The sequence below is a fragment of the Notolepis coatsorum genome, assembly GCF_963971535.1.
Source record: "Notolepis coatsorum genome assembly, chromosome: 1".
Classification (NCBI taxonomy): Eukaryota; Metazoa; Chordata; class Actinopteri; order Aulopiformes; family Paralepididae; genus Notolepis; species Notolepis coatsorum.
In genome coordinates, this window is record NC_140165.1 from 37565132 (window position 1) to 37588179 (window position 23048).

The window sequence follows — 23048 nt, forward strand, 5'->3', positions numbered from 1 at the left end:
TGGGCCAGTGTGTGGGCCGGCAATAAAACAATAAACAAGTTGCATAAACTAAATCAGATTAAAAATGATCACAGTTCTGGTTTGCCTTAAGATGCAGTTTAAGATGGGTCTTGAACATGGAGTATGTAGGGCACTCTCTAATCACAACTGGTAGGCTATTCCAGTAGTTACCACTTTTAACAGAGAACACAGTTTTTGCAATGGTAGTATACCGAAAAGGCACCTTACAGTCCCCTCTACTGATGGCCCTGGTGGTAATGCCAGTGTCTCCTTTCTGTTGGATGAACTCATTCAATGGGGGAGGGGCAAGTCCATACAGAACCTTGTACATGAAGCAAGTATATTTGAAAACTTGGAAATTCTCGAAACTTAGCATGTTATGTTTTTCTAAAACATTACAGTGATGAAATGAAATTGGTTTCCTATCAAATACTTTTATGGCTTTTTTGTAGAGTAATTCTATTGGTGTAAGAGTAGTGACATATGAAAGAGACCAGTTGATAAAACAGTACTCGATGTGTGATAAAATCATTGAATGCAGAAACATCCTTGCAGCATTAACTGGCAGGCAGGGCCTGATCTGCCTGACGTTTTCGATGTTAAACTTGACTGTGTTTGTCACTTTCTTCACATTACTTTTTGAAGGTCAATGTAGAGTCCAATGTGACCCCAAGATACTTGAATTAATGTACAATGTCCAGCTCCGCCTCTCCCAGAAACACATTAGAGTGAGTGACCTCTACTGGTGACTTTGTGAACATCATACACACTGTTTTCTTGGTGTTAAAGGATAACTCCACTATTTTGGGAAATTAGCTTATTTAACATCTTCCCTGGAGTTAGACAAGAAGATACATACCTTTTTTGTCTCTGTGCGTGCATTTTAGCTTTGGGAATAGATGCTCCGTTAGCATAGCTTAGCTTCATCACTGGAAGTGAGGCAGGACAGTAGCCTTACAGTGCCTTACAGTGTATTGCAAGGTCTGACATTGACCAAACTTGATATGCATGACCAGGGCCGCCTCAGGGGGTGTGCGAGCAGTGCGGTCGCACAGGGCCTCGCGGGAAGGGGGGCCTCGCAAAATAAAAAATTTAAAAAAATTAAAAAAATATATTTTTTATTTATTTATTTTTATTTTTGTTTTTATTTTTATTTTTATTTTTATTTTTTGCGAGGTCCCCCTTCCCGCGAGGCCCTTTTTCATCACAGACCTAAAATCTAGTTTTGCTTATATGCTTATATATTTCACATTAGACACGTTTGTAGAATGTGTCTGACTTGTTCCTGCCTCTGCGGCTCTGCAGACTGCAGTTTTCCGGTTTCTGCGGCTTTGCTGCTCTACAGATTTTAGGATAGTGTTTCCGGTCTCTTCTCCCGTCCGCCGTAATAGAAGAAGAAGAAGAAGAAGAAGAAGAAGAAGAAGAAGAAGACACACGACACGAGGTAGAGGGATGATCTAATTCAGCGCTATTCAGAGGAGCCAGTGGATGTCTTTTCAAAAGCAGCATGGATCAGAATAAATTACACCGTGGGCCAAGAAAGTCTCCTTCCAACTTTACCATTGGCGCCGCATTGATACTGCGTTATGGTGAGTCAACCTATTATTATATTCCCGCCGTGGACCTATCTCTCTCTCTCTCTCTCTGGAGCCAAACTGGTCGACTAGCTAATAGTACTACTAGTAGCTAACGGTGTGTGCCTGGTGTCAGCACCTGGCTGTACAGACGCATAGCTTGCTTCTGCGTTAGCTAATGGTTAGCGATAGCCTGGTTGAGCTAACTGTTAACGTCGAAGCTAAACAGCTAACTCAAGGCTAACTGATAGCATCAAACGAACGTTCCCAGCCGAGCGCAGCCGGCAGTTAACGTCGAAGCTAAACAGCTAACTGGCTAACTGCCGGCTGCGCTCGGCTGGGAACGTTCGTTTGATGCTATCAGTTAGCCTTGAGTTAGCTGTTAGCTTGTGCTACGACCATTGACATTAGCCGTGAGAATAGCAGGGGGTTCTGGCACTCTGACTACGACATCATCTTTGACAGAAGATGTAGTCGGGCCTGCACCATGACAAGGCTCTGGCAGCAGCTTATTTTTGTCCCGACAGCGAGAGGCCTTTCGTCAACGTGGAGACCTGTGTTACGGCCTTTCGCCCTGCGTTCCTTGGTGCAGGTAAGATTAATGAAAATGTCATGACATTACCCCACTCTTCCTTCCTTCCCCTCCCGAATGTTTTGTTAATAATGATGTTTTTTTCCAGGCAAAACATATGCAACATTTGGAGATACGACATGTGCTGTGTGTGAATGTCTTGGTCGTTTGTGTAGCTTGGGTAGCGTTGGGCCGTTGGCCAAAGCTGTGTGTGTCACAGTACCTGGCTAGCCTATTTAGCTGATGTCGGCCATTGGCTCCTTGCTGCTTTGGTTTCTCTATAGACCCTCTTCTCTTTGGATTTAAGTGTTGATCTTTGTCCTTTTTGATCTCTCATACATGCTCTCTCTAACACACACACATGCTCTCTCTCTCTCTCTCTCTCTCTCTCTCTCTCTCTCTCTCTCTCTCTCTCTCTCTCTCTCTCTCTCTCTCTAACACACATGCTCTCTCTCTCTCTCTCTCTCTTTCTAACACACACAGTCTGCCTATGGCGGCCTTTCTCGATGGCTAGGCTGTGCTCGCTGAGTCTGTATAGTCAAGGATCTTCAGTCACAGTGCTCAGGTATTCTGCCACTGTGTACTCTCTGTTTAGGGCCAAATAGCATTTCAATTTCTTTCCAATGTGTCTCTCTCTCTCTCTCTCTCTGTACACTGTATATTGACTGTAGAACGGGAGCTCTCTCTCGCTCTCTCTTTTGCTATATGTTGACTGTATCATGCCCCGCCTCGGGCAGCGCTATTATTTAAGAATATGTTCTGTATGGAAAAAAAATAAATAAAAAAAAAATATATATATGGATCAAAACCTCAATATTATTATGGTGTAGTTAATACTTCATGTATCCTTAATCCCTAGGCTAATGAGGCACTAAGATGTTAGTAAAAAAATAAAACATATGCCAATGACAGGAAGTAACGGTATATGTATGTGTGTGTCTCTGTGTGTGTGTGTGTGTGTGTGTGTGCACTGTGCATGAGTGCACATCTAGGGGCGGTGTGTAGATTTGGTCTCCCTGATGTTGACTCCTTAGCCACAGCCTTGGGTTGTTTAATACTGGACAAGTGTTTCATAACGGCCGTTGTGTGGGCCGGTTTCGGGGCCGGTGTGTGGGCCGGTGCGTGGGCCGGTGCGTGGGCCGGTGTGTGGGCTGGTGCGTCTGAATGTCCCGGGCTGAATTTGTGTCCCAGTCCGCCACTGCTGCCAATTGTGTTAGTATGGACGGTCGGCCAACCCGGAAGCACCACAGCTGGATTAGATCCCACTGTCTCTGTGATGGTAGACAGATGCTTAGTCCGCTGCGCTACCCGGCCGTCCCAAAAGCTTTCCATTTTTGCACAAAATGAGTTCCCTTCTATCACTAACATTATTGTTTAAGCATTTTTGGTTTAAAAAAAAAATGTGCGATTTCTTTTTTAATGATTAATTCCGAATATTCTCATGTTGAGCTATAGATTGTTGATGAATAAGCACAGAAAGGTACACCATGCGAATTTGTATGCTTTATTTGTTTTAAACGAGACTATTTAGAAATGGTCAATGGGGAAATGCATTGCGTTTCAGAGGGTGGAACGCGAAAAACGGAAATGACGTAACCACTACACCTCCCTATGGAGTCCCTCTTGACGACACACATCTCCACAGAATCCCCACAGCGTGCAGGTAGAACTTGGCGGAAAAAGCACTTACCCCCTACCCATCATCTCCTTTTGTTCAGTGTGAACCCCACTGGTTCCACCACCACCATCACGCCACGTCAAGGTGCTTGAGACTGAGTGCATGATTAGAGCGATGTACACAAGGTGAGTTGCCATGGTGATTCTGAGTCTTGCCTCTCTCTCTCTCTCTCTCTCTCTCTCTCCTGCCAGATCTACATCTTTGAGAACAATATCTACTACAATTCAGACGTCAGGAGCAACTCTCTCAGGATCACCTCCTCTGGGCTGGAAGGGGTCATCTTCAACGGGATAGCTGACTGGCTCTATGAGGGTCTGTATGGATCACACACATCAAATTGTCTCATGCATTGTAGGGACATTCCATATACTTATATTAATTCCCTGACTCCTTAGCCTAAACCTAAACCTGAGCATTATCCTAACCTCACCTTAACCATAACCTTAAAGGGGCTTCTCCAGAGTCAGACAAGAAGATAGATACCAATTTCCTCTCTGTGCGTTCAAAGCAATCTGGCTGACAGCTAGCTAGCCTAGCTTAGCACAAATTAATGGAAGTGGATACAGACCACTACTACTAGCCTAGCTTAAAACTTGGGGAGAGGTGTTTTTGGACAACAGCTAGGCTAGTGGTTCGTATCTGCTTCCATTAATTTGTGCTAAGCTAGGCTAGCTTGCAGCAGGATAGCTTTGTACTGAACGCACAGAAGAGACATTGGTATCTATCTTCTTGTCTGATTCTGGAGAATACAGTAAACCCATTCCCATAATGTTGGTGTGTTCCTTTAGCCTAACCATAACCCCTGACCGATGGGCACTTTAACGGCTTGAGTCTGGACCTACTGTAGGTGTAACCTTGATGAGACATGTATGCATTGTTGCATTTCTTATTTGTTTATTTACATTATACAGAGATTCTGTGTGTGGACTATTATTGCCCATTCATGTTGACTATTGTTATCTGAAGATGAATGTAACTCATTGTAACTCACTATATGTTTATTTACATTATTTAGAGGAGATTCTAAGGACTCATGTCGCCCACTGGTGGGCTCCTGATGGAGAGAGACTTGCTTTCCTCACCATCAACGACACCCTGGTCCCTAACATGGCCCTGCCTAAGTTCACTGGCAGCACCTACCCCAAAGGACTACATTACCCATACCCAATGGTAAGTCTGGGCTGTGACACCTATATTTGGTGATTTGTAGTTTTTACCTTAGTTACAACTAAGCTCCTCCTTCAGCTTGTACTGGCATGGCTAGCACTAAAGACTTTATCTCAAATATCAGGATTTTGATGACCGATTTCACTGTTAAACTCAGTTAAAAACATCACAGTGAATTAACTGTAAGCATTAGAAGCTGAAAGAGGAGGAAAGCAACAGTTGTGATTGGAAGATCAAGAAAAGGTTTCAGATAGGGCAGGTTGGCGCCGCTGTAGGTCAATTGTACCATAAAAACCTCATATTGTTGCACCCATACTTGAGTTGGTCCTATCTCTGGAAGGAAGGTAGGGGGGACTTGATTGTAGTGTCAACCATTCTCTCTTTCACATTATTCTGGCACTGCCTGCTGTAGGCTATTATCTTGTATTGAATCCTAAATACTATAAAAATTATATAAAATGGAATAACTGTCATTATAATTGTGCTTTTGCTGACAGGCGGGTCAGCCCAACCCTTCAGTCAAGCTGTCGGTGGTGAACCTGTATGGAGCCACACACACCCAGGAGATACTGCCACCCGATGACCTCTGGCTACGGTGAGACACACACACACACACACACACACACACACACACACACACACACACACACACACACACACACACACACACACACACACACACACACACACACACACACACACACACACACACACACACACACACACACACACACACACACACACACATACACATGCACACACACGCACACAAATTGCACTCTCACTCTCTCAACTCTTACTCTCACTCTCATTCTCACTCTGTCTCACTTCCTCTCACTTTCTCTCTCCCTATCTCTCTCTCCATCTCCCTCTCTCTCTCCCTCCCTCCCTCTCTCTCCCTCTCTCTCTCTCTCTCTCTCTCTCTCTCTCTATCTCTCTCTCTCTATCTCTCTATCTCTCTCTCTCTCTCTCTCTCTCTCTCTCTCTCTCTCTCTCTCTCTCTCTCCCTCCCTCCCTCCCAGGGAGTTCTATGTGGTCATGGTGAAGTGGGTCAGTAACACACACCTGGTGGTACGGTGGCTCAACAGAGCCCAGAACACCTCGGTTCTGACCGACTGTGACACCACCAACGGAGCCTGTGTCGAGGTGAGGACATCAGCACCCATCTCCGTACCTCTGGGAGACGGGGGGACGAGGGACATTGTCAAACAGCATGTCGGTGCAGAACGTGCTTCTCAAAACTTTTGGATTACAAGAACCTTCATTTGATAACATTTAGTTTCGGAGACCATACCATCAATCCATCTTTCCATCCACCACCCGTCTATCCATCCTTCCCTCCTACTGTCTGCCCATCTGTTCATCTTTCTCAATCCAATCCATCAATGCTAGAAGTCATAGAAGGCACGTCTCTTTTCCAGGAGTCCAAGAAGTCCAAAAAGACTTGCAATACTGTTATCACCTCCCGATATTTTAAATGTCTATTGCAATAAGTCTACAATGTTTTGAGTCCTCATGAGCTCTTCTTCAGGTATGTTTGGATGAAAGCAAGTTCAGGTGTTTCTTTTAATGGAATAAAATAGAAACATGTTGGGAGCTGATACAGTGTAGCAAGTATTTTTGAATTACATCCATCATTCCAAGTTCAAGTTTAGAGTTTGTTTTATTTGTCATGTATAAATTACATGTACATTACAGTGAAATGCTTTGTTCTGTATGAGCCCATGAGAATGTGCTTCATACAGTAAAGAAAAGTTAAAGAGGAATAAAGTCCTAACACTATACAATTTTATACAACGGCATGCAAATTTCTCTATTCTGATTGGCTGAAACAGTCCATTTACACGTATGTATCCTTCATAATCCACGCTCCTGGTCCCAGGACCCGCCCACCACCGAATCACATCACTCCGCCGGATCACTCCGTCGGAAAAAACAAGATGGCGGACAATAATCTTTAACAAATGGATATGTTGATAGCGTCATAACGACTAAATATAAAGCGATTCTGTCAAGGGGAACGTGTTAGTATTTTAAACAATGTTGGATGATGTAATTGATGGGTCTTGACTCAATCTAGAACAAAAGAAAAATCGCGGATTGATTGATAGATTAATTGATTGATTTAAATTTCTTCCTTCCTACTTTCCGACTGCAGCGTTCTCTCTCACACTGTCCGACGCTGGCGTACCCACAAACACACACATACACACACACACACACACACACACACACACACACACACACACATACACACACACACGCACACACACACTGTGACACACACACACACACACACACACACGCACACACACACACACACTCCTGTCTGCAACAGCGGGGGAGTCAGACTGAGAGAGAAGCAGCGCTGTTTTAAGTGAGCATGGTCTATTGAATTGATTGATTGGTTGATTGCTAATTTTATTACTGTACCCCTGGTTTCCAACTGGTTAAGTTTAGGCTAAAAGAAATAAATAAAAAAATAGGGCGAAGAAAACGTTTTTTTCCTATAGGGCAAAGAAAACGTTTTAATAAATTTTCAATCAATCATTCCAATAATACACAGTTGGATGTGTTAGTTGGTTGGATGCACTTCAAGCTGCTTCCACATGAGGCAACTTCTCTCAATCATTCCAATAATACACAGTTGGATGTGTTAGTTTGGTTGGATGCACTTCAAGCTGCTTCCACATGGAGTTGTGGGAACTACTTTTTCTGGCGGATGGTTTTTTCAATAAATCTTCGATTAATGTGTGTTTATTGTATAGAAATAAGGTTGGATGAATCTGGCAGTTGTATAAAAGCTTTACACCACGTGCAGTCGTGATTTGTGACCAATAAACCATGCCTAGGGGGGTCTAACGACCCTCGGCTGCGCCTCGGGCCTAACAACCACCCCTAGGCATGGTTTATTGGTCACAAACCACTCCTGCGTGTGATGTAATGCTTAAATACAATATACAAACTAAAGTGCAACCTAAAGTACAATGAAGTAAAAAGAAATGCAGACAATGAGGTACACAAATGCTAACTTAAAAATACTAAATGCAAAAATTAGGTATGGATGTAGTGCAAATCTTTTTGTAATAAATAGATAAAATATGGTGTAGTGTCCATCCATCCATTCATCCATCCATTCATGTATTCATTAAGATGTTGTGTTTATTTTTCAGAGACATGGGGAAAGTTCAAACTTCTGGCTCTCCAAGCAGGTAACTTGACATAATTCCAATACTTTTCCTTTACGTAGATGTATTTGTGGTGGCAGCCCACCACGATATTTCACAAATGTCCCAAACTGATACAATTATATAAATGCATATTTTGTGGACACCGTCTTTTCTGCTGTTCAATTCTGTTTACCTTGGCAAGCCACTGCTACAAATGAAACATTTTTGTTTTGTTTTGATACTCTTTCTATGGTGACAAAATAGTGTTGCTTCATAGGTTGTATTCACTGCATTTCTTCTGTATTCATATTGTGTCATTATTTTTCTTGTCACAGCAGCAGTGTAGAATTACACCTCTGGCTATTATCTTTCATCAGGCTGCAACACTCATCATTGCACCTTATATGCCAGAGTTCAGTGGCCTTCATTGGCCTATATGCCAGAGTTCATTGGTCTTCATCTCACTCACTCATCCATATTATTTATAAGTCCATCCTATAAGTCCACTGTAGTGAATGGTTTGGAGGCAGTTTCAATTGGAATTTGTCATTTCTTCCTTTGGCATTTGTTGTAATAAGAAGCACAGGAAACATGTTAAGAAGCATAATGCATCTTCTGGCCACCTCAGACCTACTCCTATCCGAGCTCCGGGAGGGTCATCAAAGAGAAGTAGCCTATTCTCAGTCCTTGCCCCACAATGGTGGAATGAACTACCCACCCCAGTTAGGACAGCCGAAACCCGTCCAATCTTTCGCCGTCGACTAAAGACGCACTTCTTCAACCATTATCTGAAATAATGGAAAAAAAGAAGAAAAAAATGATTATTCAAATCTAACTCTAACTAACCTTACTGTCATGCACTTGTCCTAATAAACTAACCTACACTGTAGCACTCAACACTTTGATGTAGCACCTTAACACATTGTTACTCAGCTGATAGAGTTGTGCCCTTCCTGATGTCTTGTCGTACAGAACTTGTAAGTCGCTTTGGATAAAAGCGTCAGCTAAATGACTAAATGTAAAATGTAAATGCATAAGATGGATATCAGGAAGCATAGGACAGATGTTGGGAAGCAGAGGAAGGGTGATAGGAAGCGTGAGAAACATGTTAGGAAGCTATGAAGCATATTAGGAAGCATAGGATGGATGTTAGGATGCACAGGAAGGGTTATAGCAAGCATGTTATGACGCATAGGAAGAATGGTGAAGGGTGATAGGAAGCATTCATGTTTTTTAATGCATAGATATAGCAACGGATAGGTTCACTATGGCATTTCCATGTTGTAAACAGGGGTCAGATATGCCGGACACACACACACACACAACACACACAACACACACACACACACACACACACACACACACACACACACACACACACACACACACACACACACACACACACACACACACACACACACACACACACACACACACACACACACACACACACACACACACACACACACACACACACACACACACACACACACACACACACACACACACACACACACACACACACACACACACACACACACACACACACACACACACACACACACACACACACACACACACACACACACACACACACACACACACACACACACACACACACACACACACACACACACACACACACACACACACACACACACACACACACACACACACACACACACACACACACACACACACACACACACACACACGACAGACAGACAGACAGACACACACACACACACACACACACACACACACACACACACACACACACACAGACAGACAGACAGACAGACAGACAGACAGACAGACAGACAGACAGACAGACAGACAGACAGACAGACAGACAGACAGACAGACAGACAGACAGACAGACAGACAGACAGACAGACAGACAGACAGACAGACAGACAGACAGACAGACAGACAGACAGACAGACAGACAGACAGACAGACAGACAGACAGACAGACAAGTATAATAAGTATAGCTGTGTATTCTCGCCAAAGGGAATACCAGCTCCCCCATCGGGACGGAAGGTACACAAGGTACTCACTCATGCATAAAGTGTGTCGCCTCCTCTAAAAGTAGCCTGTCTCTCCATGCAGACCCAGGAGCCGGTCTTCTCCAAGGACAGGAGCAGGCTCTTCCTCAGTCTGCCCGTCAAACAAGGAGGACAGGGAGAGTTCCACCACGTCACCATGGTTACCAAGAAGGTAATGATGAAGTCGCGCCCAGTTTAACAATTCATCATGTTATCCCTACATTCAGTTCAGTCAGTATTTGTTTTTCTCTGTGACCAAATATTTATTGTTTTATGAGAAGCAGTAATTGGGACAACATACAGTCATCTTAACATACCACATCGAGACGCTATGTACACCATACTCATCATTTGTGATTGGAATTAATATAATATAATACAATGAAAAATAACAATATATATACACATTCCAATCAACAAAGACAAAAGTATAAGACATAATAACAATAAAGATGTGGTGTCACTGGTCCCTCCGCAACACAGCATCCTATCTCTCCCCAGATGCTCCCCAAGGTCAGCCTGCTCACACCCCCTTCCAATTACCCCTCCTATGCCAAGCCTTCCTTCCTTCAATGTCAGACCCCACTCCAACCACCCCACCCCCAGCAAAACCTTCCAAGGGATGGTTCCCTTCCATCCACATTGGATGCCCCCCACTCACCCCCTTCTCCCACCCCATGAATTGGAAAAATAAATTAATAAATGCAAATACATAAATACAGATAATTGGAATAGCTATATATAAATAAATTAATAAATAATAATAAAAAAGACAATACATTTAAATAATAATAATAAATAGAAACAGTTCCTTATAAAATTATAATGTCATATACAGTGTCTCTGTGTGCCTTCCAGACTTTGACTGTGTTTGAGTTAGCCCTATTCAGTTTGGCTGAATTGGAATTAGTGCTGCTTTGGAGAGTAAAGTCGTTACATCCTTCCAGAATGTCTTGACAGGAGGCCTAACCCCCACACACCCCATCCTGTGAATATTATGTCCTCAAATGCTGCACACGGCATTGTTTGTTTTGGAATCGAGCGTGGGTGTGTGCGCGTCATCGCTTTCACAGGTGTCCGTCTCCGCCTGTCCACGCTGCCACGCAAACCCCGGATTTCTCAAACAAAGACGTATTATATGGACATAATCATAATAATAATAATAATAATAATAATAATAATAATAATAATAATAATAATAATAATAATAATAATAATAATAATAATAATAATAATAATAATTAATTTGATTTGTATAGCGCTTCTCAAGAACCTGAAGTCACTGACAGTAGGCAGAGAAACAAAGAAAAACAAAGAAACAAAAGGAACATAAGACCACGGGGGAAACAGGGAAACAGCATGAGATACAAAGAAACATAAAGCCACAGTAACCAGTAACAAACAACAAAACAGGTTGGAGGGGGGGGGGTATGGGTGGGGAAGGTTGAAGGCTAGGGAGAATTGTGATGCCATAAAATGTTTTTGTGAGCTCTTACCCAAAGTAGGTTTATATTCCGGCACTGACAGAAGGTGATGATGTTTCAACACAAAGTCAGGCTGTGTTATTTCAACACATCACCTTTAAGAGTGGAGATTTAGACATTTTCACTGGTAGAATTATGACACAGGTTAATTGAAATCAGTTAATCTTCTCAATCTGCTTACCTCCCTCACTCTCTCTCTTGCTCCTCATATTCTCTGGTTTCATTCTCTCGCTCTCGCTCTCTTTATTTCTCCCTTCCTCCCTCACCCTCTACATGGTAAATGGTAAATGGGGCATTTGTATAGCGCTTTTATCCAAATTGATTTACAATTGTATTCCTCACATTCACCCATTCACTCACACATTCACTCACACATTCACTCACACATTCACTCACACATTCACTCACACATTCACTCACACATTCACACCCCGACAGCAGAGGTAACCATGCAAGGTGCCAACCTGCTCATCGGGAGCAATTAGGTGTGTCTTGCTCAAGGACACTTCAACATGCTGCCTGAGAGGAGCAGCAATCAAACTCTCTATCTCTCTCCATCCCTCTCCCTCCTCTTAACTTCTGCTTTCATCCTCTCTCTCTCACTCCCCCTCTCTCTCTCTCTCTCTCTCTCTCTCTCTCTCTCTCTCTCTCTCTCTCTCTCTCTCTCTCCTTTTTTACTCTGCTTTCATTCTCTCTCTCCCCCCCTTGCTTTGCCCTCTCTCTCCTCTTTCCCTCACCCTCTCTCTCCTCTTATCCTCTGCTTTCATTCTCTCTATCTCTCTCACTATCCTCTCTATAAAGGCTTCTCTTCCTAATGCTCTCTTTCGATCTACCTCCCGCCTCTTTCCATGTCCCTTGTTCTCTTTTTCTTTAGAGCCAGTAATGTCACGATGAAACAAACGACTCTCTCTCTCTCTCTCTCTCTCTCTCTCTCTCTCTCTCTCTCTCTCTCTCTCTCTCTCTCTCTCTCTCTCTCTCTCTCTCTCTCTCTCTCTCTCTCTCTCTCTCTCTCTCTCTCTCTCTCTCTCTCTCTCTCTCTCTCAGTCAAGAAGCGACCAGAATGAGGTTCGCCACCTGACGTCCGGTGTCTGGGAAGTGACCAAAATCATTGCTTATGACGAAAACAACCAAATCATGTGTGTTTTCAGTAATTTTTTAGATGTGAATTCCCAGTGATGGTGGTGGTGCAATAATATAGGCCAGGTTTAACCCAGTAACGTAATCATCCGACATTATAGCCTACATTTTTGTACACTCTGCATCGTTGTAAATGAGGGCCACCCTCAACAATCTCCTGAGATTTAAATAAAGGTTTGAATGAATGATTGAAGGTGCAGACCTACATACAGTATAATGCAGTGTTATGGATGTAGTCCTTGCCCTACATTACAGTGACCTATTTTCCCTCCAACGCAGATATTTCCTCAGCACAGAGGGCTCCCCACAACAGAGACACCTGTACGGGTAAGATGTGGTGTATTTAAGAAAAGATACGATATACGATATTCCTTTATTGATCCCCTTGGGGATCACCACGATAATGCCAATGCTTTTGAATGCTAACGATACCAATGCTTTTAACATGTGTACCCTGCTTATGCTGTTAAGCGCATCTGTAAATAAATGGAATAAAAAGATAACACTATAAAAAAATTACAAATTTTATTCAGATTCTACAGAATGAAATAAAATATAGCACAGCATCCACTGATATAAGTAAGACTAAATTATTGTGCTATTGTTTTATATAGGCCTTTTCAAACTGGACAACATAAACATGAATGGACCCAAGTTTATTTCCTGTTTTAGTGTTTGCTAATATCAATAGTGTAAGGGTTCGGTTCGGTGTGAGGGTAGGTGAGGAGACCCCAAATGCTGAACACGATCAGAGAGAGTAGAGGCAGAGACGACGGAATGAAAATGAACGGGCTTTTACTTAATATATATAAGCAGTAACAAGCAACAATGTACAAACAAAAGCAAACTGCAAAACCCGGTAAACAAAACTCAGCAGTGCTGGAAAAACGTGGAAGGAACGGACTCACTGGGAAATACAAAGGTGAACAGAGTAAGTGACCGAACACAAGGGTAGGCAACAAAAACAAAGGCAATGGCGCGACAAGGAAGTGAGAAACGGGCAGGAATAAATACTGCCCGTGATTACTGATGAGCGCCAGCTGGTTTAAGACCAGGCATGACCAAGACTGGTGAACACAAAGTAATAGTAAAAAGAAAACTCACATCACAAATATAAGCATTATGTAAAGGGATTATCCTTAATGGAAACATATGTAAAGAGATAAACCCCTAATGGAAACATATGCAATGAGGTTAACCCTTAACAGAAACATATGTAAAGCGATAAACCCCTAATAGAAACATATGCAATGAGGTTAACCCTTTAAACACAACCCAGACCGGGGAAAGACAACATGAACAGAGGCAGAACATTAATAAACATAGCATTAATAGTATTACACATAACCAGCAAACCTAGGCCTAAAAGCGTGAGAAGGTTCAGTATCTGGAGTTGCTGCGTTTGGCCACCAGAGGGCGGCAGAAAACCATTGTTCACATTGTTCAGGACGGAACCCCGGCTGGGACCATGACAAATAGCTAACAGGAAATACACGTGGGTCCCAAGCTGTTTCCCCAGAGACGGAATTCCCCTGAAAAGTATAAAAAAAAAAGAAGAGAAACGCAGTTCAAAACACTTTCCACTTCCTCTCTTCAGTGTTTCCACCCTGGGCTTGTTTCCACGGAGATGCATGACCTGCAGGCTGAAACAGGAAGAGTGTACATTCTTTGACGCTGACCTCAGCCCCAACAGAGAACATTTCCTCCTGCGATGTAAAGGTGAGAGTTCACTCGGGCAGCAGGTTGGCTTATAGAGGTGGAGGTGCCAGGGACCTCTCTGCCTAAAGGTTAGAGAAGCAGGGGGCGGATTGTGATCGGGAGGTCACCCGTTCAATCCCCCAGACCGTACCCAGGGCTACACGCAATGACATCGGGGGTACGCCAAATAAATCTGATAAAAATGTAAGGCCGTTTGACATGGAGAGCGATAATCTGCATGCGTTCTCGCTCTGACCACCATAGCCTATACACAAAAACACACTTGCTCCGTGAGAAAAGGCAGGCCGATATGCACGCAGCTGACCACAACCCGGCCGCCCGCTTGCCGCTCCGCCCCTCAGATTGTCCTCACCTCCAAAATATTCGCTGGCCTCTCATTGAAGATGTATTACCGCTCCCTGTGTTACATTTCCAAACAGACCAAGGCATTGAATAGCCCACTCTCACTCACTGCCTAAAAATAAACCTGACCCCCTAGTCAAGTGTAATCACAAATTGTGTGAGCTGATGTGCAAATAACATGTTTGATATGTGAGAGGACTTTTACAAGGCTAAATAAAGAGCAAATGTATTGTGATAACTCACTCTGTTATATAATATATGCATCTTTATTTATATATATATATATATATTAGAGGTGGGCATAGATTAATTTTTTTATCTAGATTAATCTATCTGCAATCCTGGATTTAATCTAGATTAATCTAGATTAAAATGGCAAAAAAAAAAAAAAAAAAAAACCTGCCGAAGGCATTCAAAATATGTGTGTTCCTTATGTTTCTCAGGCCAGGTGGCCCATTACACCATGAGCCCATCTCCCGTTTCCAAAATGCATTACAGACTGTTTGAAAAAGCTGTTTTGCTATGATAATTGGTAATGAAATATCAAAATAATGTTCAATAAGATGTACTTGTGTTTAATAAGTTGTTTTATTCAGAAGTTAACACAAATAAATAATATTACCAGTACAGTACAGTATCTAGCACACTCTCAGGAGCAAAACAGAAAGAATCATTTCAAACTTGAACTATGTGACATGGCTTGAATCAACTGCTCCAGTGGAGTTGCTCAGTGGCCAATGGTGTCAACTGTGGTTGTACTGGGCAGCTCCCAGGTGTGAATGGAACTGTGTGAATGTGAAGCAGGGCGTTCCTGAAAAAGAGCATCTGTGCTCAGCGAACCTACCCTGGGTAAATAAAGGTAAAAAATTTTTTTTTTAAAACAAAAAAGGATTTTTTTTTTTTTTTTTTTTTAGATTAATGCGTTAATTATATTATTGCGCGATACTAGTTAACGGCCCAGCTCTAATATATATATATATATATATATATATATATATATATATATATATATATATATATATATATATATATATATATATAGCAGTGTAGCAGGCTTACAAACATGGCTGGCAACAAATCTTTTTTGTGCGCTGTCCCTGGTGCTAGAGGGGGTAGGCCTACTCAGCGGGAGGTTGAATGTCTGAGGGTGTACAGGACTGTAAAAAAAGTTTGGGAACCATTGCCCTGGGGGAAATCCGTCCTCTGCATTTGACCCATCAATTAAGGAGTAGTGGGCAGCCACACAATGTGGTGCCTGGGGACCAATTCCAATTATAATGCCAGTACCTTGGTCAAGGGCAATGGCAGAATATACCTAACATGCATTTCTTTATGGTGTGGGGGGGGGGGGGGCGGGGGGGGAGCACCTGGAGGAAACTGTGGGAGATAAAGACTTGTGTCTTCTCATAAGGACATGTGTCTTTGTCTCCTCCCCTTTGTAAATTCCATGTCCTGGTGGGACCCCCCCTCCCCTCCTGTATATAAGTGACCCCTGAACCGTGGGATCGGTCTCTCTCTTCCTGGTGATAAAAGCTGATCACTGGCCAGGGGACCATCCAGCCATATTCTCCATCTTTGTAATCGATGCTTTCATTCTGAGTTAATAAATTGTATTAACCGGATCCACCTGACTGAGTAAGTTATTAATATTCTCGACAAGTTTTCGTGACGCCAAACATGTTGAGAATATTAATAACTTACTCAGTCAAATGGATCGGGTTAATACAATTTATTAACTCAGAGAGATCAATACATACACAATAGTAGAGAGAATGCCTGGATGGCTCCCATCCAGGTTACTAGCTAGGACACCAGGAAGTAAGAGAGAGAATGGAGAGAGAGAGAGACCCCTTTATAGTCAGGAGGTGGGAGGGGGAACACCATAAAATGGGTCAAATGGAGGTTTTGGGGAAGGGTACGTGCTCAGTGAAGCTACTGTACACTGGTGGTGGTAAAAACATTGAAATAAAAAATGATCTTTTGAAAGGATAATCCTAAAGCTCTAAAGATATTTCTGATTGGTGGTTGTGGCAGGCCAGGGGAGTCTGGTAATGGAAAGCTGTGTGCGTGCATGTGCAATAGAATAATTACTTTTCCATTACTAGTCTGGGGAATGTCTCTGTGGTGGCGCTGTCTCATATTGTGGTGGTTGAACACAGATAACATTGTGAGGAACAGTGTCTTGTGGCCATGTTTTATTTGGCTGCTTGCATGAATATAACATTATTCAGATGCTGTCTGCTGAAAGTTTCTCTGCCCTAAACTAGTCAGAGTTGTGTGTCTGTCTGTGTGTTTGTGTGTGTACGTGTATTGAACGTGTATTTTTTCTTTTTCAGTGAATAAATGAGTGTGTGTACTGCATGCGTGTGTGTGCCTGCATAAATCTACATAATAATGGTGCATGCCTGTGTGTGTGTGCGTGCGTGTGTGTGTGTGTGTGTGTGTGTGTGTGTGTGTGTGTGTGTGTGTGTGTGTGTGTGTGTGTGTGTGTGTGTGTGTGTGTGTGTGTGTGTTAGTACAGATTAAATAGTTGTGTTCACGTTGCAGGTCCCGGTGTACCATCTGTGCTGCTGCTGAGCTTTGACAACGTAAACTGTAAGTAGTTTATCATCTTCTGTTTCACTCTTTTTACCACCATTAGTGTGTGTGTGTTTATCAACATGCAATAGTTTATAACCATTTGTGTGTGTGTGTGTGTGTGTGTGTTTGTGGTGGTGAAAGGGTTAACCTTATGTAGTGTGATAGTGAAACGGTTAACCCCTTGCCGTGTGGCAGTGAAAGGGTTAACCTTCTGTATTGTCGCAGTGAAAGGGTTAACCCTTTGGTAGTGTGGTAGTGAACGGGTTAACGAGAAATGCATACAGAGCTGGAGTGGGCGGCACTTCCTTTTTCCGACTTAGTTTACAGCCATTAGCGATAACGTCACTTCACACAAAATGTGTCACTTTTAATTTACCCTTCGTAAAAAGGTTGTTTGTGTGTGTGTGTGTGTGTGTGTGTGTGTGTGTGTGTGTGTGTGTGTGTGTGTGTGTGTGTGTGTGTGTGTGTGTGTGTGTGTGTGTGTGTGTGTGTGACTCTGAGACAGTGGCTGTCTCAGAGAATATTATATCTGACTAGGGATGTCCGATATTATCGGCCGACCGATATTATCGGCCGATATCGGCAGTAAAATGTGATATCGGAAAATATCGGTATCGGTTTAAAAAAACAAAAAACAGTAACAATATTTGTTATATATATATCCAGTGAAATTATTAGTTACCTGAAATTATTCCGTTTTTTGGACGGGGAAACCCTGCATATATCGGTATCGGTTGATATCGGTTGATATCGGTATCGGAAATTAAGAGTTGGACAATATCGGAATATCGGTATCGGTAAAAAAGCCAATATCGAGCATCCCTATATCTGACCCCAGTATCTCAGTCAGAGCATCTATGTCTGTGTGTGGAATGGATCACCAACTTCCACTGACTAATGCCCGAGGTCGCCTCCTGTGGGCACAACAACAAAGACAGCGGGAACAATGGACTGAGTTGAGACTGCAGGGGAAGATTGCGTGTCTCCCTGCTGCGGACCATTCTGTCTCTCACTCTGTGTTCAAAAATGTTGCCATAGATGAGTGCATTGTTATCTTTACTCTGAAAGCGAGATTACAGGTCTTACCATCTAAACTGAATCTCTCCATCTGGTTTCCAGGCAGTCATGCTCCTCACTGTATTCATCATGACAATAACCAAATAGCTGAAACCATGTCCCACATCTTAAATGGTTGCCATGTATACAGGGGCCTCTACATAAGTAGGCATGACAGAATAGTAGATTTGATAGCGAAAGATATCTCTCTTATCTTTAGGTCCTCCATCACGCTGTATAAGCATTCTACTGTGAAGCCAAGCATGTTCAACCTGTGCAATGATGATTCCATGTTCTCTAGTATTACAGCTAACACCCCTGATGTATTTGTGGTAAATGAACATCTTAGGGAGGTGTCCATTCTTGAGGTTGGCTGTACTTTTGACTACAGCTTAGAAGAAGCCTTCCTAACCAAAATGCTGAAATACCAACAGCTACAGCAGACCATCTCACAGCTAGGCTACAGATGTAAACTCCTAGTTTTTATCTTTGGCAGCCTAGGGCATGTGCACAAGTTGGTTGTGAGGGGCCTACAAATAGCCGGTCTCCCCAAAAGGAAGGCCAAGCAGTTAGCCAGGTACTGCTCAGTATCAGCTATTATAGGAAGCCGCTCAATTTGGAGGAGGCGCTGTTACATTTACATTTAGTCATTTAGCTGACGCTTTTATCCAAAGCGACTTACAAGTTCTGTATGACAAGTCATCAGGAAGGGCACAACTCTATCAGCTGAGTAACAATGTTCATAAAGTGTTGAGTGCTACAGTGTAGGTTAGTTTATTAGGACAAGTGCATGCCAGTAAGGTTAGTTAGGGTTAGATTTTCTTTTATTTTTATTTTTTTTTATTCAGATAATGGTTGAAGAAGTGCATCTTTAGTCGACGGCAAAAGATTGGACGGGTTTCGGCTGTCCTAACTGGGGTGGGTAGTTCATTCCACCATTGTGGGGCAAGGACTGAGAATAGGCGACTTCTCTTTGATGACCCTCCCGGAGCTTGGATAGGAGTAGGTCTGAGGCGGCCAGAAGATGCAGAGTGTAGGGGTCTTGCGGGTGTGTAGTTAGAGACCATTGACCGGAGGTAGGCGGGAGCGGTTCCCTTTGCTGCACGGTATGCCAGGTCGAGGGCCTTGAAGTGGATTCGTGCAGCAATGGGGAGCCAGTGCAGGTCCCTAAGAAGTGGGGTGACATGGGCCGACTTCGGTAGGTTTGAGATCAGGCGGGCCGCTGCGTTCTGAATGAGTTGAAGAGGCTTAGTGGCAGTGGCCGGGAGGCCAGCGAGCAGTGCGTTGCAGTAGTCGAGGCGGGAGATGACTGTTGATTTGACGAGGAGTTGGGTGGCTTTTTTTGTCAGGAAGGGGCGGATTTTTCTGACGTTGCTCAGGAGGAATCTGCAGGTTCTGGTTGTCGCTGCGATGTGAGCAGAGAAGTTCAACTGGTCGTCGAGGACAACACCAAGGTTCTTGGCGGTCGGGGACGCGGTCACAGCTGCATTCTCGACTGTGATGGAAAGGTCTGTCAGGGGGGAGGATTTGGCCGGCAAGTGAAGCAATTCTGTTTAGCTTAGGTTCAGTTTGAGGTGGTTGGTCGTCATCCAGGCGGAGATGTCGGACAGACAGGCCGAGATCCGCTCAGAGACGTAGATATCTGAGGGAGGGAAGGAGAGGAAGAGTTGAGTATCATCGGCATAACAATGATAGGAGAAGCCATGAGACGTGATAATGTTACCCAGTGATTTAGTGTAGAGGGAGAAGAGAAGGGGTCCTAGAACCGAGCCCTGGGGGACACCCGTCCGCAGGGGGCGGGTGGCCGACAGGGTCCCTCTCCATGACACTTGGTAGGAGCGGTCATTGAGGTATGATGTCAGCCATGTCAGCGCAGAGCCAGCCACTCCCATTCCTGCGAGGGCCGCGAGGAGGATCTGATGGTTGACTGTGTCGAAGGCTGCAGACAGATCTAGGAGAATCAGGACAGAGGAGAGGCCTTTCGCTTTTGCTATGTGAAGTGCCTCTGTGACCGCAATGAGGGCCGTTTCTGTGGAGTGGCCAGTCCGGAAGCCAGACTGATTAGGGTCTAGGAGGTCATTCTGTAAGAGATAAGCAGTAAGTTGGTTGGATACAGCACGTTCAAGTGTTTTAGAAAGGAAGGAGAGAAGAGAGACAGGACGGTAGTTGCCTATGACGGTGGGGTTCAGGGTTGGTTTTTTTATGAGCGGCGTGACTCTGGCTTGTTTTAGGGAGGTGGGGACCACCCCCGAGTTGAGTGAGGAGTTGATGGTTGCAGTTAGGAATGGGAGGATGTCTGGTGCTATGGTCTGGAGGAGTGGGGAGGGTAGCCGGTCCAGCTGGCATGTAGTCGGACGGTTCGACGTTACCAGTGTCAGGATCTCGGCTTCTGTAATGGGAGAGAAAGATGACAGAGTGAAGGATGAGGTTCTCGATTCAGCATTTGGAATGGGTGGGGGTTGGGAGAAGGATGTTCTCCGCTGCGGATGTTCTCCACTTTTTCCTCAAAGAAGATCACGAAGTCTTCGGCAGAGAAAGATGAGGGAGGAGGGGGTGGGGGGGGGAGTGAGGAGGGAGGACATGGTAGCATGCAGTTTGCGAAGATTCTTGGCAGAGGCCTCGATCCTATGGTGAAAGAAAGAAGCTTTGGCATTAGTAATGGTTTTGGAGAATGTTAACAAGAGGTTGTGATATGTGTCGATGTCAGCAGTGAGGCGTGACTTTCTATACTTCCTCTCAGCCGCTCTCAGGACCTGTCTTTGTTCTCTCACTGGATCTGTCAGCCATGGACTGGGTGGGGAACGGCGGGCAGGTTTCTCAACGAGGGGACAGAGCTTGTCGAAGGAGGTTGTAAGGGCTGAGAGGAAAGTGGAGGTTGCCATCTCTGTGGAGAGAGCAGAGAAGGTAACACTCAAAGGTAGAGCGGATAGTATGTCAGAGGAGAGGGTGGAGGGGGATAGGGAGAGCAGGTTGCGTCTGAGTGAGACCGTTTGAGTTGGGGTGAAGACCTTTCGGTTAAGCATGAGAGTTAGTGAGAAGGATATGAAGGAATGGTCAGATACATGTAGGGGAGTTACCGTGGTGTTAATGATGCTGGAGTTACGGGAAAATATGAGATCCAAGGAGTTGCCTGCTTTGTGGGTGGGAGGCATGGCAGTGGGAGTCAGGTCAAACGATTGTAGGAGGGAGACCACTATGACTGACTGAGATGAGTCAGGCAGGTGGAAGTCGCCCAATAGAAGGAGAGGAGTACCATCTTCCGGTAAGGAGCTTAGAAGCATGTCAGCTCATCTGTGAAGTGATCGAGCGGACCTGGAGGGCGATAGAGTGTAACAATGGTGAGATTGAAAGGATAGAGACAGTTACTGCATGCTATTCGAGAGAGGAGAGTGACAGTGCTGGTAGTGGTGTTAAGTTCGTAGCCCATGAAGGAGATATCATGAGGCCAGTGCCTCCACCCCGTCTGGAAGGTCGAGGTGTGTGAGTGAAGTTATAGTTTGTAGATAATGCTGCAGGTGTTGATGAGATATTGGGGTTATCCAAGTCTCGGTTAGAGCCAGGAGCTGCAGATTTAGACTATGGCGTAGGCAGTAATGAAGTCAGCTTTCTTGACTGCTGATTGACAATTCCATAAGCCTCCCTGTACTGTGACAGGTGTATTAGTGGCTGTAGGAGGGTAGGAGAGATTAGCCGGTTGCTAGCAAACTGCCGTGGGTGGGTTGAATCTGTTCTGGAGGAGCAGATTGTGGATATAGGTATGAGACCATTGTGGTGTCAAGAGTGGCAGGGAGGAGGGAGGTAGTAGCCCCTTTAATCAAGTCAGCTGATTCCTCACTTTTAAGATTCACTAATAAACTTAAAATGGCTTACCCTAGGTTTCAGTATAAAACAATGTTTCTCAGTGAGTGTGTCTGTCCTTCCTTAACAGAGCTCAGTACAGAGAGCCTGTTGGATCATATTATAAATATGTGGAATGGATAATGGAAAACTGGAACAACATTTTCCGGATAATGCTTTTTTATATTTTTACTCTCTCTCTCTCTCTCTCTCTCTCTCTCTCTCTCTCTCTCTCTCTCTCTCTCTCTCTCTCTCTCTCTCTCTCTCTCTCTCTCTCTCTCTCTCTCTCTCTCTCTCTCTCTCTCTCTCTCTCTCTCTCTCTGTTACCTTTTCCCATGATTCCATGTAATAACTTGCCGGATCATGTAATAACCTGTTGGATCATATTATAAATATGTGGAATGGATAATGGAACAACATTTTCCGGATAATGCTTTTTTATATTTTTTACTTTCTCTCTCTCTCTCTCTCTCTCTCTCTCTCTCTCTCTCTCTCTCTCTCTCTATCTCTCTCTCTCTCTCTCTCTCTCTCTCTCTCTCTCTCTCTCTCTCTCTCTCTCTCTCTCTCTCTCTCTCTCTCTCTCTCTCTCTCTCTCTCTCTCTCTCTCTCTCTCTCTCTCTCTCTCCCTCTCTCTCTCTCTGTTACCTTTTCCCATGATTCCATGTAATAACTTGCCGGGTCATG

General features: G+C 43.9%; 1 protein-coding gene across 1 annotated transcript in view; it reads left to right on the forward strand.

Annotated features, from left to right (window-relative positions):
* LOC311231311 (inactive dipeptidyl peptidase 10-like) overlaps positions 1 to 23048 on the forward strand; it is a gene marked incomplete at both ends in the record, with an annotated part of 312294 nt that overhangs the window by 193577 nt on the left and 95669 nt on the right. The window contains 9 exons of the mRNA XM_084317856.1: positions 4015 to 4135; positions 4839 to 4993; positions 5488 to 5585; positions 6013 to 6136; positions 8164 to 8202; positions 10274 to 10381; positions 12738 to 12829; positions 13110 to 13157; positions 14428 to 14549. Coding sequence (XP_084173982.1) covers positions 4015 to 4135; positions 4839 to 4993; positions 5488 to 5585; positions 6013 to 6136; positions 8164 to 8202; positions 10274 to 10381; positions 12738 to 12829; positions 13110 to 13157; positions 14428 to 14549 — 907 coding nt within the window. The remainder of the gene's footprint in view (positions 1 to 4014; positions 4136 to 4838; positions 4994 to 5487; positions 5586 to 6012; positions 6137 to 8163; positions 8203 to 10273; positions 10382 to 12737; positions 12830 to 13109; positions 13158 to 14427; positions 14550 to 23048) is intronic.